At 44.5% G+C, this 18779-nt stretch overlaps 1 protein-coding gene across 2 annotated transcripts in view; it reads right to left on the reverse strand.

Annotated features, from left to right (window-relative positions):
- The window catches only part of FBXW9 (F-box and WD repeat domain containing 9), a 128404-nt gene that overhangs the window by 76180 nt on the left and 33445 nt on the right, over positions 1 to 18779 (reverse strand). For both annotated transcript variants that reach the window (XM_085654456.1, XM_085654455.1), the window contains exons 2-3: positions 10251 to 10686; positions 9310 to 9449 (exon numbers count right to left, since the gene is read on the reverse strand). In XM_085654456.1, coding sequence (XP_085510582.1) covers positions 9310 to 9449; positions 10251 to 10680 — 570 coding nt within the window. In that variant the 5' untranslated portion in view covers positions 10681 to 10686. The remainder of the gene's footprint in view (positions 1 to 9309; positions 9450 to 10250; positions 10687 to 18779) is intronic.

Consider the following 18779-nt stretch of genomic DNA (forward strand, 5'->3'; position numbering starts at 1 on the left):
ATGAGTTAAAGCTCAGGCAGTATTGTTCACTTTATTTCATTTGTGACCCTGTAGTTTGGTAGCAGATGACAGGGATCAGAAACAGGCCGTCTGTTCCAGCACGTTATTACTCTCTGCTGGGCCATTGGGCAATGTCTCCTTCAGACAGAAGAGATGGCCAGCACAGTAACTTGCCCTGCAAAGTGCAAGAGTACTGAAGCTCACCAAGCCCTTTTCCAGTACTATACATGGAGTAGCTACCAGGAGTCAGTGCAGGATCAATATGTATTATTCTTCAGCACCTCAGCCAATGTTAACCTCCTAAGGAATGACCAGAAGTCACTGCTACACCGGTGTATGCCTGGTCCACTCTGACCCTCATGCAGCCCCACACTGTGCTACAAAGGAGCCTGCACTCTCAAACCTAAAGCCAATTCAATATTCTGCTGCATAGGTATCTGCAATCTCAATGCTATGGCCAGTTGCATACTGTGTGTCATTACGACTGTGCTAGCAAAACCACAGGTAACGCCCCACTGTGCTGCACTGGTGCTTGCACTCTCAAAACCATTGCCAAAGCCATACTGTGCTGTTCTGGTGCAGACACTCTCAAAACACTGGCAACACCATATTGTGACGCACTGGTACTGGCACTCGCAAACACATAGCCAACACCATGCAGTGGTGCGCTGGAGCGGGCACTCTCAAAACCACAGCCACAACCATACTGCCCTACAATGGTGAGTGTATTCTCAAAACCATTGGCAATTCCACACTGTTGGGCCGGTGCTTAGACTGAAACCAGGGCCGGTTCCATGCTGTGGCTCATGGAGCATGTACTCTCAGAACCATGGCAAATTGTATTCTGTGCTGCACAGGTGCTGGCACTTTTAAAGCTACAACGAACATCATTCTGTGTTGCAACGTTGTCTGCACTCTTAAAACAACAATCAATTCCTTAATGTGCTGCACCAGTGCCTGCACTCATGTTAAATTCTACAATATGTTACAGCTTTTCTTGCACTGTCAAAGCAACAGCAAACTGCCCGGTGTTCTGCAGCAGTGCATCTATTCTCAATACCATATCCTACTCCATAGCAAAAGTAAATAATCAGAAATATGAATATGAGGAGAGTAAAAGATATCCAGGAACAGAAAATATGACCCTTGTCTTGCCCAAGTAGACTCCTCAACACACAGATAAGGTTTTCAATGTTGCAATTCCTTATTTCGTACTGCTTCTGTCGCAGGACCTTTTTTGCATGACCTCGCACAGTTTTTGCCTGCACCAAAGCAGCCAAAGCCTTTCATGCATTCAAGCTGTGAAAACATATGTTTTTTGTCATTCCCAAGCCTTCTGCACCCTCACAGGTCAGTCTTGTCTCTTGATCTTAAGTTCCAAGTCTTGCATAAAAAAAGAAGAAAGAAAAAACATCTTGTATGCTGTTTATTCAAATTTACTTTTTTGGTATGGATTGGACCTCAAAAGACATCAACAAAGCACAATAGAGCAGATAATATTTCATATATAAAAAAAAATAACAATTTAAAAAGAAATACAATAACAATCACGCTCTTTTGAGGATGGCATCATAACCTTATGATCTGTAGCCAAATATTTTACCTCTGCAGCCAAATGTTGTTTCTTGTTGGAAAAATGTGCTGTGCAATAAAGAATGTGTTTTTTCCCCTAAAATATGGCATCAACTAAAGGTATGCAGTGCCAATATCACCATCTTGCCAGCTTTCAAGGATAAGCGAAGTTGTAAAAGAAAACAATTCGGAGAGAGACCTTGTTTGTTCGGAGCCAGCCCAAATTGATACTTCTCAGGAGACTTATGCTTGAAGGGATGAATGAAGGCAAGGGTGGTGAGGGTGCTCAACTAGAGAGAAACTTTATGCTAACAGAGTATGATCCAGAAAGCCCAATTTTGACTCCCATTATTACTGCCCCTCATGCCACGTGTACCAAACCCTCCTGATCACGAGCATATTGCTCATTTTATTTGTGAGAAGCTAACTCCACTTATTCCCCCTAATGAGCTGGGCGCAACTCCAAATGAACTTGTGTCCCCTTTTTGGTTATTGTCGTGGAATGTTGTGGGTTTGAAGGGGAAAGTTATTAATCCCGAGGGGGGACCGTTCATCAATTGACACAATATCGCACTTCTGCAAGAAAGATAGGCTGTGGAATTTTTTTTTCTGTTTGGTTATTCTCATGTCAGTATTGAAGCTGTACCCTCTAAAGCCGGGTGTCCGTCAGGTGGTCTTCTAATATGGATTAAAAACATACCAGACCTAACTATAAAAAAAAATGGATATTAATGGTAATGACATCTTAGGACTGCCCCTCTGGGGTAAAAATGGTAGAAGATCCTTATAATGTTTACAACCACTCAGTACAGAATCTCCTACATTACATTTACTCGCCCATCATCTTGCCATAAGAGTAGGTAGTTCACCACTCATAAATGCTGGTAATTTTAATACCACCTCTGAGCCGTTAGAGGGTTTAGCCTCTGTATTTGGTTTAGAAGATGAAGCTAGAGGCATGCCCTTATTAGAGAGCAAACTGGTATCATCCTGGCCAGCTGTAGCTACACATCTTGTCAATAATATTGAATTATGGTATGCGTGCATGAAATGGGAGGTTTTTGTCTGATACAATGTGTGCTTATAGATTTGTCCGAGGCCTTTTACAAAGTAGACTTGATTATGGGCCTGATTTACATCTTGGCGGACGGGTTACTCCGTCACGAAGGGGACGGATATCCCGTCCGCCGAAATATAAATCCCATGATATCCTATGGCACTTATATTTCGGCGGATGGGATATCCATATCCGTTGTGACGGCGTAACTCGTCTGCTGAGATTTAAATCAGGCACTATGTAGTGATCAAAATGCAATGAGGCTTACACTGGGTAGTCTTTTTTTGAGGAACCCTACCACCCTGGGTCCTAAGTCAGAGACAATTGTAACCTTGGGCAATAACAGGAAATCAATCAAATGGTCTAAACTGTGTCTTGATATGGGAACTCTAAAAGATATTGATCATGCTTTTCACAATACTTTTAAATCATTAACTGAATATCCTTGGGATACATCTTTATTGTTGGACCATCACGCTGATTTATTTATTGCCCTTGCTCTGAGGTTCCACTGTACTAAGGCCCAAAACGGTAAAAAAGACCCTTTTCAGCAGTCTCCGGTATGGTATTCCAAGGAGTGTCGTAAGGTGAAAGGCCAACTAATGGGAGCTGTCAAATAGGGAGCCTGTGAGGAAATTTGTGCTGCTCGTACGCACTACAATCGTACTATTGTTTCCACCAAACAGAGCTGGTAGACCCTACTTGGTCTGGTCAAGGCAACAAAAAATAAAGTTCCCCAGACATTTTGCCACATCTTTGCACACGGCTACCCTTGATCCCACAACCGTGTAGAATTAATAATATAACCACAATAGTCGGTGGAACATTTTTCTGCAATTTAAGCTCAACCTAGTACAGAGTTGGTTGTACCTGTGACAAAAGTGCTCGACTTGGAGAACGTTACTGTAATCACCCCAATTTGTTTTTCTCTTCAAGAAACCCTTGGAGCTATCCAGGCTATGCAGCCTGGGAAGGACACCTGGCCCTGGAAGAGTTCTCAGTGACTTGTTTCGATCTGAACCATCTGTATGGGGGCCATATATAAATGTACCTTGCAGGCGCGCAATCCCATTCGGCTCAAAGGGCTTCAGCCCCCCCCCTCCCATCGTGTGTGTAAGCCCGGGCTGAGACAGCTTCCCGGGCACACACACAGACCATTTACGTGTTAACGAGGCTTTGTTGGTTTTTCACCCCTTCATCTCCACTCGCCCCCCGCTAAATATTTAGTAGCCCCCCCCTGACATTTGGCTCTAGTTACGCCTCTGGTACCATGTAATAAGTTCCTGGCAGGCATGAAAGTCCCAGACTCTTGGAAAAATGCCGAGATTATCCCAGTTTACAAAAAGGATGATAGAGAAGTCCCAAATAATTATCAGCCTGTTAGCTGACAGATAACCTCCAGAAGGTTTTCTGTTGCCAAGATCTGGTTAGATTACTGGATTAGATTGACAATGCCTCTTATCCTGTCCCCGTTACAGGCTGGTTTTCGCTCCAAGATGAGCATAATAGATTAAATCTTCTGCTTTGAGCTTATTGTTGCAAAATATCTCAGGATCTCTAGGGACCACCTATATATGGCCTCTTTAGACCTTAGGCAGCCTTTGATTTAGTGCCTATGCAGCACCTTTGGTCGTCTTTAGCGGCTATGGGGTTGGATCATACTTTGTTGAACCTACTCATTAGATTACATGATAGTACCATTGCACAGGTCAGGTGGGGGCTGGGCGGTGACCTAACTGATCACATTGCTTTGCAGCGAGGGGTGCGCCATGGGCGTGTACTTGCGCCAACACTGTTCTCACTGTACATAAACGACTGTGTTCATGATTCCCCAAGGCTAGGTGGTTGTTCCATCCCCACAATACTCTTTTACTTTCTCGAACCCCATCTGGGCGTCAAACTCTGAGTTCTGTGATATCCGTGACCTTCAGGTGAATACTAAAAAAAACAAGATTATGATTTTTGACCCACATAGAAGTTGCTACGGTAAATTTTCATTGAAGGGGATGCCTCTTATCTGGGGATCCGAACTGATAAGAGCAGAATTTGGAAATCAGAAGAAAAGTGAAATAGTGTTGTTAGACTCAGCCTCAGCAATTACTAAGAGATTCACGGCAATTACCCCCAAAACAGCATCCCCTGCCGTTGAGGTTTATAGGGCAAAAGCTCAGGCTGAGGGACTCTATGAGGCAGACGTTTTGAGGATTGTAAACACCAAAGTCTGACCACAAAAGAAAATTCTTTTTGAGATCTTTATTCAGCCTACCATAGAGCACCCCTATGTTACCGCTGTTTTTTGATACAGGCCTTAAAGGGGTGGGTGATTTGGAGTCGCTGAAACTCCTTTTATGTTGGGTTAGGCTGTGGTCCACCCCAGAGTTTCATCATTATAGGCTGGCAACAGCTGAAGCTTTGAGCCTGGGTAAATCGCAGCTCTCACCCTGGTTTGACTATGTCACATTCCATCTTAATGACCAAGGCCTGGGTGTGTACTGGAGCAATCCATCAACAAATGCTATTGGAGCCAAGGGCAGCGTTATGGCTGCCTTTTGAAATAAAAATGTTATTGGGAGCCGTCTCAAGGCTAAATCCGGGGGTCTGGTGGAAAATGTCTTATCTCTTAAGCCCACCACTGCAAGAGAAATGTACTTAGACATGCTTCAACCACATGATAGCTCGCACATTATTCACACAATTTAAGATGGGCACGCTATTCGCCAATAAAGTTACAAATAGTTGGAAATCCCACCAATTTACCGCGGCAGCTTGTGTATTTTGTAATCATGTAAGAGAAGATGTTGCACACTTATTTTGCCCTAAGTAAGATAGGCCTAGGCAGAGTTGGCTCAAACATTTATGCATTTCTATTGGTATGAGACAATATAGGGAGGCTTATCAAATTTTGCAGACATTAGGAATCAGCCGATACTTATATGCAGTTTGCTTATACAGGAAAAAGTCGGAAGTTAAGTTTTAAATACGGTATGCACTATTTTTATGCCTTGTTTCTGGGCTGCTATATATCACTATACTATAAAATGATGGGTGCTATGCTCTGAAAATTGTATGATTATTTTTATGGAATTTTTGTTGCCACTGCATTTTTATTACTTGATTTATAGAATCTATATTATACTGTGGGATGTTTTTAGTGGGAACATTTATTTGATAACTTGCTCTATGTGATGTATCTTTTATGATGCTTGATGTGTTTTATGGGCATTTGCCTGAACTAAACATAAGTACAAGAAACACTATTTTTAATTTTTCTAACTGGCAAGTCATTGCTCCTATTTTTTACTGTTCCAACCTACATGTAATTTGTGGTGGAAAAAGGTGCGAAACTCATCAGTGAACCAAGGAAGCTATACATTTCTGAAGACTAGACAACATTTTGAGTTCTGCAAGGTCCCATTGGTGTAAATGCACACAAGGTGTAATTTGCCCTGTGTGCATTCTATATTGTTTTCTTACTCACAATGCACTTCAAACCTCAAACATTTGCAATAAAAAGCATTTTCCTCCCATTTCTGTGAGGGAAAGTTCCAGAATTTGAGTGGATGCACAAAATCCCTACTGATTGCCTTAACACTCCAGAGGGCATGTTGTGCACTAACACACTGCACGCAGCCCTGAATGGTGTAGTTGAGGAATCCTTTTAAGTTCTACTTCAAGACTACTCTTGCACCTGTACTACCCTTTCTGGCTTCTTTACCTTGCTCTTTGGCTGTTTGTTTACTCACTGCTGAGGTAATATGTACTTGTCGGACCGCCTCCCTAGCCAAGAAGGCTTTCTACAGGCCATTCTTTATGCCATTATTGTTTTAAGTCAATTAAAAATCAACACAAAAATATAAGCTCCTAAAGATTTTAGAAAGTATACATCAAAAACCACCAAGAAACTGCCAAGTGGATATGTGTATTCCCAAAAGCAACCATCAGAGGGCACTCTTGCACTAAAAACAAATATATTTACAAGCCAGCTGTTCTACTTAACACAGGAAGAAAGGACAAGGCCAGTTATCTAGAAGACAATTATATTCAAACTTCCTGAAATTCTCCAGTTGCGGAATATCTTCTTCACCCAAAGCTCCTCGACTTCCAGCGGAAGCTGCTAAAATACCAGCCCAGAGAAAACAGTAGAAGGAAGGCTCAACCACTAACTCCATCTAAATACAAAACATAGAATGTTCCCTAGTGACAAGAACTGGCTGAGGTGATACGTATAACAAAAACAGAGCCCCTTGACTTATATATACGCATTTATGTACTACCTAAATTGGACCGAATACTCGACATATTAGATCACTGAAAGGGTTGAGCTAGTGGTGTGAATATCTCTCTGGGCGTCCTTGTGAAAGGATCTCGAGGAATTTGCTCACTGCCTATGTCTGGTCAAGGTCTATTTTGTGATCTGTGTTTTGTATATAAGGGTTGATATTTTAGTGGGAATAGAGTCTTAATATTGAAGTATGAATTATATATTTACTATTTTTAGATAATGAATAGCACTATTTGGAGTATGCATTTTCCTCTTATTTTCCCCACATTCCTTTCCATTAGTGTTTATGCTCTTTTGGGATCTTTTCACCTTTTGTTTCCATGAATACACACATATACTTTTGCCTAAAGGGCTCTTTCTGTGTTGTTGTCAACAACTTACTCCAGCAATGGCTTAGCTCAGATGCCAGTGACAAGTTTCGGCTACTTCTTCTTCCAAGGTGCACTTCTATGCCTTTTCGATCCATGGGGTTACAGGAGGTAGGCTAGTTTGACCCTTGTAAATACCTTGTAGTCCCAGAGTATAAGTGGGCAACAAACCCAGCCTACATACTCCCGCAAACACATGGACAACAGTTCCTCCCTCTTTAAGTCCTGCTCCAAGTCCAGTTCATTTCTGAGGAGCTGGTGCTGGGAAACTTCCATTTCAATGACTACCAGCCAGTGGCTGGGGATGGCTCCTAATCCCATCACTAAACTTTATCACAGTAAAACCAGACTTTTTTATACAGTAGTTCCTGTTGCTTAGCTGCAAATCTATTCTAGAATTCACCATTCATGGATCTTTAAAGATGTCAGAGTATATTTCGCTCTGGGTAAATCTCCCTCTGCCCTCCCAGAGGTTGGTAAACCTTTCTCACCTGGAAATCCAACCCTGGCTGGTTGTGAAGACAGACCCCCCCCCCCCCTTCTCTTACTAGGAGACACAGGCCTCCCCCTGTCGTTTCCAGGGAGTGCCAAGGTTGCACGATGATGTTGGGATCACAGTGCATGCACTATGGGGATGTTCAGTAGTCTATCCGTGCTCAGAATCTAAAATCCCAACAGAAAATAGTGACAAAAATAGGAGCCTTACTTAAAAAGACGTTCCTTCTAACAAACAGTGAAACAGTAATTCAAGCTAAGAAGTCCCTCCCTACATCTGATTAAACTCGTTCACACTTTTTCTTTATAAATTTCTCCTACACTCCAAAAAAGAAGACTGACTGGACTCTCTTCGGGCTTCTGTAACTTTGCATGACTTGCAGATAAAGAAAAGCCAGATCCAACGGGAACTTCAAATTTAGGAGGCAGAAAAGAAAAGAGGGAACCCTTCTTGGTTGTAGTCTAATTCTGTTAAAAAAAACTTAGATATTGTCCCAAGGTGTCTAAAAGTCTCAGTTATGTTGCCTGGAGGGACTGTAAAATGTGAAGAATTGCTTTCACTGCAACTGGAACCCTCAAGTGTGGCTGTTTTCTGGGTGTAAATCGGTTTATCTGTGTAATTCAACCAGGAGCATAAGGGTGCCAATGCAGAAAATGAGCCTCTAGATGGTGAATACCTGATCAGCGTAGAAGGTTGCTGCACAGCTGTTCTCAGTGCTGAAGGTGGTCTTGTTGATTAAGATGCCCCAACGTAGATTGAAGACAATTGCAACTGACGAGCTAATGACACTCTTTAGCGGTACTTTTATGTACAAGGAGACTCAGTAGAAAACAAGACTAGGGATGAGTTATGGCTTGGTTTCTTGGCAGGTGGCTGGGCTTTGAGCTCATCTTTTATTTACTAATTTGCCGTAGCTAATTCGGTTGAACTTCTCTCAGAGGTGGCTCATTCTATGATGGAGAGCCTATCTTCTCTAGTAGTTTTATTTTTCGCTTCTTTGTAGTATTTACACGGTCTGAGAAAGGCAGAAAAGGAACTGGGAGTTGTCACCCTGTCTGCAGATCTTATGAGCACTTTTCAAGTTTTTAAACATGGGAATACTTTTAAAAAGTTGAAGGCAAAAGGCAGAAAAAAGGGGGCAACAGGTCCAGGCAAAAGCAAGGTCTGAATGCAGAGCTTCCCAGGTGAAGCTGAAAATAGAAGTGATTGACTTGACTGGGGCAAGACTTTTTTGGTGCATAAACCCTCGCCTCATTAAAAAGCAGACAACTAGTTCCTTATTTCTTTAAAGAAAAGAAAAAGTTTATAGTTTAATTTTCATTTTGTAAACTTACTTCAGATTTTAAATATTTTAAAAGTAGGTTGGGATCCGACTAAACAAAAGTAATGGATAAGATGTAGATGCCAAGATACAAAAGTAAAATCTCTCTGCTGATTCCCTTACAGGTACAGTGCCTTGAAGCTGTACGAGGAAGCATGAGTGCTTCATAAAAATTAAATAAATGTGCTATGCCTTACAAAAAGGGGATCTTACTTTCAGTAGAAGCACAGAGTCCACCGAGGCGTAGTGCCCATCTGCCAAAGAGAAATGCTCTGCTTTCTTTTTGCCATCTGCCCAGTGATCCAGCAACTCTTCCAAATCCAAACAGGCAGCTGCCCAGTCCAAATCTGCATCTGCAGAGAAGGGGGCAAGAACTATTAGCTAAGAAATCCCTTTATGTGAACCCACTCCAGTATCACACTTAGCAAAGCAACACACACCACAAAGTAAAACCTGTGCCCAGTCCTGCCCTTAACCATCTTGAACTAGCTAGCCCAGGAATGGAAGGAAAGTGCTGACTTAAGGCTGTGGAGATAGACAACGGATGTTCACAATCATGCGAATGACAGTCAAGTCACTGACAGCAGTTAGGTTAGTCTGGTCCAATTCAATATACAAAAAGGCATAGCAGGTGCTCGCATACCACTGAGGTAAACGCCATAGAAGAATGTACAATAATGGACATAATCACATTTTTATTTTGTCATGTTAGAGATACAGGAGCAACACAAAAAGTAAACTAGGGAAGTACAGTTGCTCAAAATTGTGAATGAAAAGTGCTAAACCATAACGAAGAGACACTAAAAGGGAGAAAAGAAGAGAACAAAATTGAGGGACAGAAAAAGGAATGGGCAGTGGGGGAGAAAGAACATGAAGGATGGAGAAAACAAGAAAGTGCTAACAATTAAAGACTGTACGGAAGAGAGAGCCCAAACGACTGAAAGAAAGCATGTCATGTCATTAGTGCATTTGAAGAGTTTGGAGAGTGTGACCGCAAGCAAGTTGGTTAAACAGATACAATGAAGCAAGTCAGTACTCAGAGTAGGATATAGAGTATTAGGTGACCAGATGGTCACCAACGCTCAAGCCTGTAGGGACTATGCCTACCGCTGGGCAGCCAAGTGCTGTGCTCCAGGTGAAAGGCACTTACTTACCTTCCACCACAGGATAGTAGCCATGGACCCTCTTCTGGACCCGAATTCTCCAGGTCACTTTGTCCTGCACAATGTCCCTCAATGTCCGGCACACCAATGGCAAAACACTCAAGACAAACCTAGCATGCAGGTGGCTAAAAATCTCCAAAATCAACTCTAGTGGAAGGAGCAATAATGGAGAGGCCCCGGCATCCTCACTGGCTGGAGACTTCTTCATATCCATTGCAGAGCTGGGGTCTAGCGCCTGGAGGCGCCCAGAAACAGGAAGGAATCCAGGAACGTTTGGGCACACCCTCTCACTGTGGTTGAAGCCACGCACGCGGCTGAGGTATTCTTGGGCTTGTGCATCCGGGTCACCGCTGAGCTCAGAGTCAGAGTCATTGTCAGACCCCTGGGCATTGTCATGCAGTTCTGGTGCACCATCCATCATGATACCCTAAAATGTCAAACAAAAATCAGTACATCTAAGAAGCAGACCAGTATATATAAAGGCATACTTTTTGTTTGCTCCCCATATTTTACCTCCAACCCTTGATATTTTCTTCTCCGTTGTCAAACTTTTCCTTCTGCACCCCATTACCTTTCAGCTGTCACTGCTTAACACTGAAGAGTCCTAAAAAACTCTCTACCCTTTTCCACTCTAGATATTTTCATTTAAACCGTTTCCTTTACCATTCTCCCCAGACCCTCCATCTTTGCTTCCAACCTCCCTTTTTAGGTCTCGCCTGAGCCGGCGCTTTAGCGCTGCTCTCGCGAGAGCTTTTGTAAAAGGGGGATTTGAAAGTGCAAACCAGTGCTTTCAGGCCTCCAAATACAGTGCATGTGCGCCGGGCGCGCGCACCATTTGGCAGCCTGCGTGATCATTTTGCGGCCGCTTTGATGTTCTCAGTGAGCCGCGCGGCCACTGAGGACATCAAAGCGGCCGCGAAATGATCATGGGAAGTCCTTTAACACCCCACCCTACTCAGATGTGCCCCAGGGCAGGCTGAATGTTAGTATGGGCGAGTGTGTGCTTCAATTAGCAGGGCCTAGAGGGCATTCTTGCGCGCTAGCTCTACATAGGACTGCATTTGCTTCCCTCGCTATTTTAATGTAAAAAAAACCACCCCAAATGCTCGTGTTTGTACGTGCTTATAACCATTTGGAAGCATTTTTCGTTGCTTTCTAAAAGAATGTTCCGCTCCTCCGCCCGGGGCATTCAGGGCAGGTGTGGTACTGCCTTGCTATACATGAAGCGTCACAACACTGCCGACAGACTGTCACTCACGATACCCCTTACGTTTTGTTGAATTGAAATGCAGGACTCAAGCTGAGAAGGTCACAGGTATGTAGGTTAAATTACTAGCCACTCCCAGAGTAGGGTGACGATTAAATAATCTTGGCTACTGGAGTGCCCCCTACACATAGCCTTCTTTCATTGCAGAAAGTCTACGGCTAACGACCTGCAGGCGGAAATTTCTGAGGCTTGTGGGCCAGCTTTCTGCTGTCATGCAGTGGTCCGTTTAACGCAAAATAATACACCCCTGCCCCTCCTGCAGGGACCACGTTTCAGCAGTTGCCATGGCTGGACGGACAGATGGCATCTCAGCTCACACCACCCGAAAAGCATGTCCGATGGACCAGCACACAGACTTTTTACAGGTGCATACAAGATTTGCTGCTACAGAGAAAGAATGCTCCTAAGTACACTGACAGACCTGTAGAATTCCGTTTTTCACGAGTTTCTCTTCTAAACTGCATTTTAGTCTTTAATTTATTTGAAAAAACTATGCTATACAATGAATGGTCATATGTTGTAAACAAACTTGGGGAGTGGGGGCGCCTGCCTCTAAACACATTACGTTTCAAGCGGGTGCCCTCGCTCACGCTGTGCAAAGTGGTGCAGTTGTACGAATATCTGACCGGGCTGCTTTTACCTCCCAGTCTAGTCCTGTCAGAGACTGACTCCTGTTGAGGCAACACATCAGCCAGACTTAAAGCACGCACAATATACACCTCATGTTCACTTTTAAAAGCCAGACAGCTAGAGGTGCTAGACTGGATGTGGCGCTGGCAAATGTGTGCCAGGAAAAGGGCAGCAGTGTGTTTCGCATAACAAAAGCACAGTTAGCAGGTCTCACTCACTGTTAGGAGGTCACCTTGGTTAACAGCATGTAATTATTCTAATTAACACTGGCCCGTGTGGACTTTCGCCCACATCCAGTCGGCACTTAGAATGACAGGCTAATAACACCAACAACTAGCTTGCTTAAGGATGCAAGCTGGTGCGTGTGCATGTTGGAGGTGGATGCAGTCTGTGCCCCGATCGTGGACTGGTTCTGGTCTCGGGAAGAACAGCACGCATGGGCTCTTACTAGGAGGTCTTTGTATCGGCCCAGCGCTCTTGCTTTCACTGTCTTATCTCCCCTTCATCCCACTCAGTCTGCTCTCCCCCCCTCCCTTCCAATCAGTCACGGGACTCCAGGTTACGCCTACCTCCCAGCGCAGCCAGGTGGTCGGAGATGGAGGACTGTGCTGGTAGTTTATAATGCCCTCGCCATAAAGCTCGATACAGGAATGCAGAGCAAATGTTCTGCCACTGGCTGTCTGTAAACAGTAACAGTAAGAGACTTATGCAGCTGACCCATGAACTAATCGGGCTGCATTGCAGTCTTCAAAATTCTGTGTCTGAGTATCTTTACTGGCTACTTGCACGGCCAGTACAGGGTGATGTACTAAACCGTGAGTGCTATTGATTGAGTATGTACCCTTTGCCTCTATGACATTTTAACAGTACACAGATATCGTCCTCTGTGGACTGCCTTTCACAAGAAAACACTTAACACACGCATGTACATTTTCTCCTTTAAATGTGAACCGATACCACAGTAGGCCGTAATTTTATTTCCTGCCATTCCCTGTGATTCTTCAATGCGACATGTGAAGAAGACAAGTTTTTTGCCAGGCAGTGGGTAGGTAGTTTATGACACGAAACTTGACGCCAGACTGGGAAAGTGAATTAAGGTCTCATATCGAAACAAGCATTGGCATAGCCAATAGGTCTCGCCTTTGGGACCTTATAAGTGTTTAGCCATGCAACAGTTATAGGATATTGTGCTGCATAACTAAATACTTATAAGGTCCCAAAAGCGAGACCTATTGGCTTTGCCAATGCTTGTTTCTCCAAGACTTTGAAATATCTTGAAGCAGACCAAAGGTGGCAGGGTCATGCAAAACGAAGCTAAAAACATTCATCTAGAATTAAAATAAATTGCACTGTTTACTCGCCCTACTTTGGGCCTCTCTTCATACCTATTTATCATAACTACACACACTTCAATCACCATTCCAGTTCACTTATCCCTTTCCCACACTTGTTCTAGTTCCTTGAAGAGTATCCCCTGCCTATGTGTCAACTTGCCTTTGGGTGTATTCTGACCTTTTCATTCTTTTGCTCATAGAACAGCAGACAAGCCCAGTGAAGTCAAATGGTGAAGGTTTTCAAGTACTGGAGGATAAATGCGTATTTGAATGTGGCCAATGCAGACACAAACATCAGTGGGCCTACACAACTTGAGCCTCACCAGAGCAGCACCTCAACAGCATGTGGTAACGGCTACAGTTCTGGTAGCCTAGACCAGGCTACTCAGGACTAGGAGAATGCAGAGTTTGTTTAATTCCCCATAGAGGGCTTTGCTCCTGAACTCTGATGCATTTGTCCTCCAAGAAGCCCCTAGTACCTAGGACAATGACAACCATAAACTCCCTAGCACCATCTTTCTACCCGCAACACCCTCCCCAGCTCTGGTGGTCGATATATCACTTTAGGTCCTTTAACAATATCCTTCTATGCTCTCGTTACTTGAACTAACATAACCATTTCAGTCCTATTCTTCTTCACTCTCTAGGGTTGTGAATGCATGTAACCACTTTATTACTCCCAAAGTAACCTATTTCCCCATCTCTTAAACAATCAACCTTTCCCCTTGCTTCAGTACCGCTGTCGTACATTCTATCACACTTTCTCTTCTGCCTACCTCTTGCTATAGGGTATTAAAATGCCCCTAACCGGGCAAATGTATTATTTGTTTAATTCTCTTATTACTATTTTAACCACACCCAGTATATCCTACATGTGGTCAAATTACCCCTTTAATTCCTCTTAGTTTAGTTTGCCTACCTTTATTAGTCAACTAGCCCCTCTCAGTGTCTGCTTCAGACGTCTCAAGCTTCCTAGGTCTTGTGGTGCTGTGAATACAAATATAAATCAGGGACCACAAGGACAAGACTGCAAAGACCAGCCCTGGACTGTCAAAGCTACTTATGCATAGACTAGAGAAACGTGAAAACCATCCTCCTCTTGCCCTCTGTAGTATGAGGAATAAGTATGTGTATTTGCAAAAGTAAATTATGCTTTCTTTATATTGCTGCCTATGATGTCATACGCATTCCTTTTTAGAACCACAATGACATCAAGTGCTGTACTGGTTCTGGAAAGTCAGGCTTTACTAAGTTGCCTGCTGTTCTTTAGACCGGTCGGTGGTTAATGCAGTCGTGGTTCCTTTTCATTAAAAGGATTGTTCATCTAGCTACAACATGGCCGCCGCTCATCTTTGGATTGCCTGTGTGGATCGGGTGACCTCTCTGAAGCGGCTACTACATTTTGGTACCAGGAGTGGGGTTACTGAGCCGTTTTGAGGACCCACCAATAACGCTGGGAAATTCATTTTGAGGGCACATGTGCCTACAGAATTTGCGTTTTGTGGGAAACTGTTTCCTGATCTGGTCCTATGTGTCAGGGCTTTTCAGTGGGTTTCCTGTTAAATCTACACTGTCCTGGCTTTAACGGCAAGAAGCAACAGTTGCTGATTACCTGGGTAACTGCAGAAACGTCGTTGCACTATGCTGGCCCTGGTATGGCTGGAATGTCATCATCTTATCCCGCGGCCCATAGCTTGCCGGTCGTTGTTTAGGAGACGCGTTGGGCTAGGCGTGATAGCAGTGGCACAGAGGATCCTAACACCATCATGTTCTGTGTTATGGCTCACTGTATCCAGGGGTAGAGTGGGCGCGTGACATCACTGTGTCACGTTCCAGGTGGCCATCTTGCATTTTTCTGAAGCGCATTCAATATTCGCGCTTCAGTGTGAGTGTTCACGAGCGCTGTGTTTAGTGTCCATCACCCGGAATCCTGCTGGGTTTCTTTTGGAGCACATCATGCCTCCTACCTTTAACTGAGGTTTCTGCATGTGTGGCGCAGAGCGCTCGTCCCACAGTGACCTGTGGGACTTGAATTTGAAGTCACCAGGTAACTGCAGCTGCGATGCTGTGCGGGAAAGAGTGTCTACCTATATTTATTGTTTTAAGGGCTGCGTTCTACCTTGGAGTTTGGGTATCCTTATTATTTTTTTCGGCCACAATTGGCAGTACTCGGCTGTCCCGCAGTACTTTGCTGTTCTGTTTGAACTACTTACTTTGCCATGAACAAAAATCAAAGGGTTGTTTAACCTCCGCCATTTCTTTAAAAAGCAGGAAAACCAGAGATAAAGTGGTGTGAGTGGTTGCATATTTTTGAGAACTATCTCACAGCAATGAAAGCGAATCGGTATGAACCTATTAGGAAAATCGCACTTCAGTTCAATCATTTGGGAGTTGCCGGTCAATGTGTTTTTGACAAATTACCTCCTATTCCAGCACTAACGTGATGAGACAGTAGAAGAATATATAGCCACATTACGGGTATTAGCTGCTAAACATCAGTTTCGTAAATATAAATATAGATATATTCGTCAATCGGTGCCAAAGTATATGGAGTTGTTTTATTATTAAATTATATTATTAGTAACAGTTCTAAAATATAGATGAACAAATCATGTTGCTCGCGTACGGCGCAATTAATTAAGTCGCAAATGATCAGAAAATTTATAATTAAGTAATGCCAATAATCCAGTATTTATTATGTGGGTTGTACTGAAGTTAAGACATCGATGGCACTTGAATTCGTATTGTTTGATTGATTTTTATCAATAATTTGTTGAAGGCTCGATACTGTTTGGTAAAATGACGAAGTTTGAGTCAAAACTACAAGTCTGTCTTCACCCTTTATGTTTGTGTAGTTCTCACATGACATGCAAACGTTTCAGTTAAAATGAAGGAAAAACTTTATTGAAATGTTAGTGAACAAGCCTGCTGGACAGGCGAAACGCGTCTAACATCAGCAGCTGACATTAAAGCGGATTAACTGAACGACACGGCGTCGACTCTCCTTTTTAGGTCTCGGGACCATCCGGTCGGCAGACCGGAAGTCCGGAGATTTAATGACTTGGGAGAAGAGGGGCTTGAACCCGCCCCTCTTCTCCCCTGTTCTCCATTGGCTGGCCTCGTAAATGCTGGCCAGCCATTGGAGAAAAGGGCCCGTCACTCCAATCATGCCCCGTCCTTTTCGGATCGGGGGGCGTGTTTTTTGCGAAAAGTCTCAAGGAGGACACAACAGCAAAACACGCCCCCGAATCCGAAAAGGAGGCTGCCTTTCTCCGAGGCATCTGCTCTGCCTCGGAGAAAGGCGGTGGTGTCTTCCGGTGCCCACGGCTTGTAGGCATCAGCTGGGCCTCAGGAACCTCTGCTGGGACGAGGAGCAGTTTCTCCTCTGCAGCTCAACGAAGGCAAACATCGATCTACTGTAATCAGAGCCTGGGCTCTCTGCCCTCTCTCCTCCACCCCATCCAGCCACGCTCGCTTGTCTTGTTTTGAACGAATTCGGATGACTGAACATTCAAGTCAGACACTCCTGCCAGGCGCTTAGAAAAGGTTACGAGTGCGAGTGTGCGCTGTGCACGCTGCGTTAACTCTCTTCCAGCTGTGAGCAGAGGGGATCGTTTGTGAGCTGAAGGGTTAAAGAGCAGGGGGGGCTGAGTGTTCAGAGACTGCAGAGGTGAAAGGGTAGTGTGGGAGCACACAAGCAGGCAGTGCTTAATTTGTACAATTGGTGTCCGGGCCCTCTTCAGGAGGCCACTTCCGCTTGCACCGCCCATTGCCGTTGCCAGTGCTGCCAATAACAGGAACAACACAACTACTAACTATCACACACATGCGAGTTTGACAATTCTGACTATTCCAGACCCCCAAAGCTATACGAATGGCTTTGGCGCAGGCATTAGTCTTTTTTTTTAAAGTGCATTGAATTAATAAACCACTGTTGTTACGCTCATCTCTAAATGAGACAAAGAGCACCACCAAGCAGCAGGATGTCATAAGTGCCGAGCACCGGAAACCACCGGCTTAAATTAAGCACTGCGGGGAAGGAGCAGAGATCTGGAAATAAAGTTAAAGGCAAGGTCAGTTTTAAAAATGGACCAAATTGCAAACCTACAATAAATGTATGAGCCTGCCTCGGTCTCACTTGCAGGTTTCACCAAAATTATATTCAAAATTGGATCAACCGGACCCCACCAAATATTTTATGAACTTGGCTCCCGTGTGCACAGTTCAACCCTTAGCCGTAGCACAGAGTGCAGTCTTTCTGTAACCAGGCGGGCGTGCCCAGGGCTGAGTCACTGGCAGCCAGGTGGGTGTTTAAAAACATGGGATCCCAGGATGCCAAAGTCGAATCCAGGAAAGATGATGGAAGTCTCCACAATGTGCAGAGCTGCCGGGGGGGAGGGGCGAAATGCAGCGCCCGGCTCCACTTCAGGATAACGTTGTCGTCAGTGAGGTTGTCAGAACAACCCAATCTTTTCCCTCAATTATCCATCCCTTGACCCCCTTCTCACGAGAGGAGTCTCTGAAGGATTTGGTTTGTTCTGGTGTTTTTTTTTCTTTTTTGTGTCTTTCTGTCCAAGAAATGCGACATGACTTCTTTGTGCGACAACACGGGAGCGAGGAAAGGAGCCGACGGCGCTGAAAGGCTCTCGGACCGGCCTCTGTGAGCGCCCTGGTGGGAAGTCGTCGGACTTTTAGCAGAAAGGCCGTCTGTGCACACTGCACCCCCTCTCGCCGCCACTCCCCTCCCCTCCCCTCCGCCACTCCCCTCCCCTCCCCCTTTAGGGGCCTGCTGTCTCTGGGGTGCGCGTGCGCCCCCGTAGTGTGCTCTTTCATCAAGTCACCCTAGGAACTTTACGTTGCCTAGTACCTTTCGGCCAATAATGCACTCTCTCCCTTAACAACCCAGTGTACTCTGGGAGTTGTGGTTCTGCCTCTCAATTGAATCCATTAGAATTAATTTCTATGTTTTTTGAGGAAATGGAACGTGGTGTCCCAGGTGACAACGGAGTCTTGTTGTAAACTTTCTCTGGCGGAACCTATCCATGGGCCAAGTGTGCTAAATTCATCTTTTAGCCGCTCACAGTTTGTAGTAACTACCGTTCTGCATTCTGGGGCTAGTAGTAGGCTTTCACTAGTAAAGCAAAGTTGAAGCTACAAGCTCCAGAACAGGGTCGGCTTTAGGGCGGTGCGACCGGTGCCACCGCACCGGGTGCTGGCTTCCTGGAGGCGCCGTGTTTGAAAGTTTATTATGCTTTTGAGCACCTGCTGCAGCGTTTCTTTCCCCCGGCA

Source organism: Triturus cristatus, chromosome 4_1, assembly GCF_964204655.1.
Source record: "Triturus cristatus chromosome 4_1, aTriCri1.1, whole genome shotgun sequence".
NCBI lineage: Eukaryota > Metazoa > Chordata > Amphibia > Caudata > Salamandridae > Triturus > Triturus cristatus.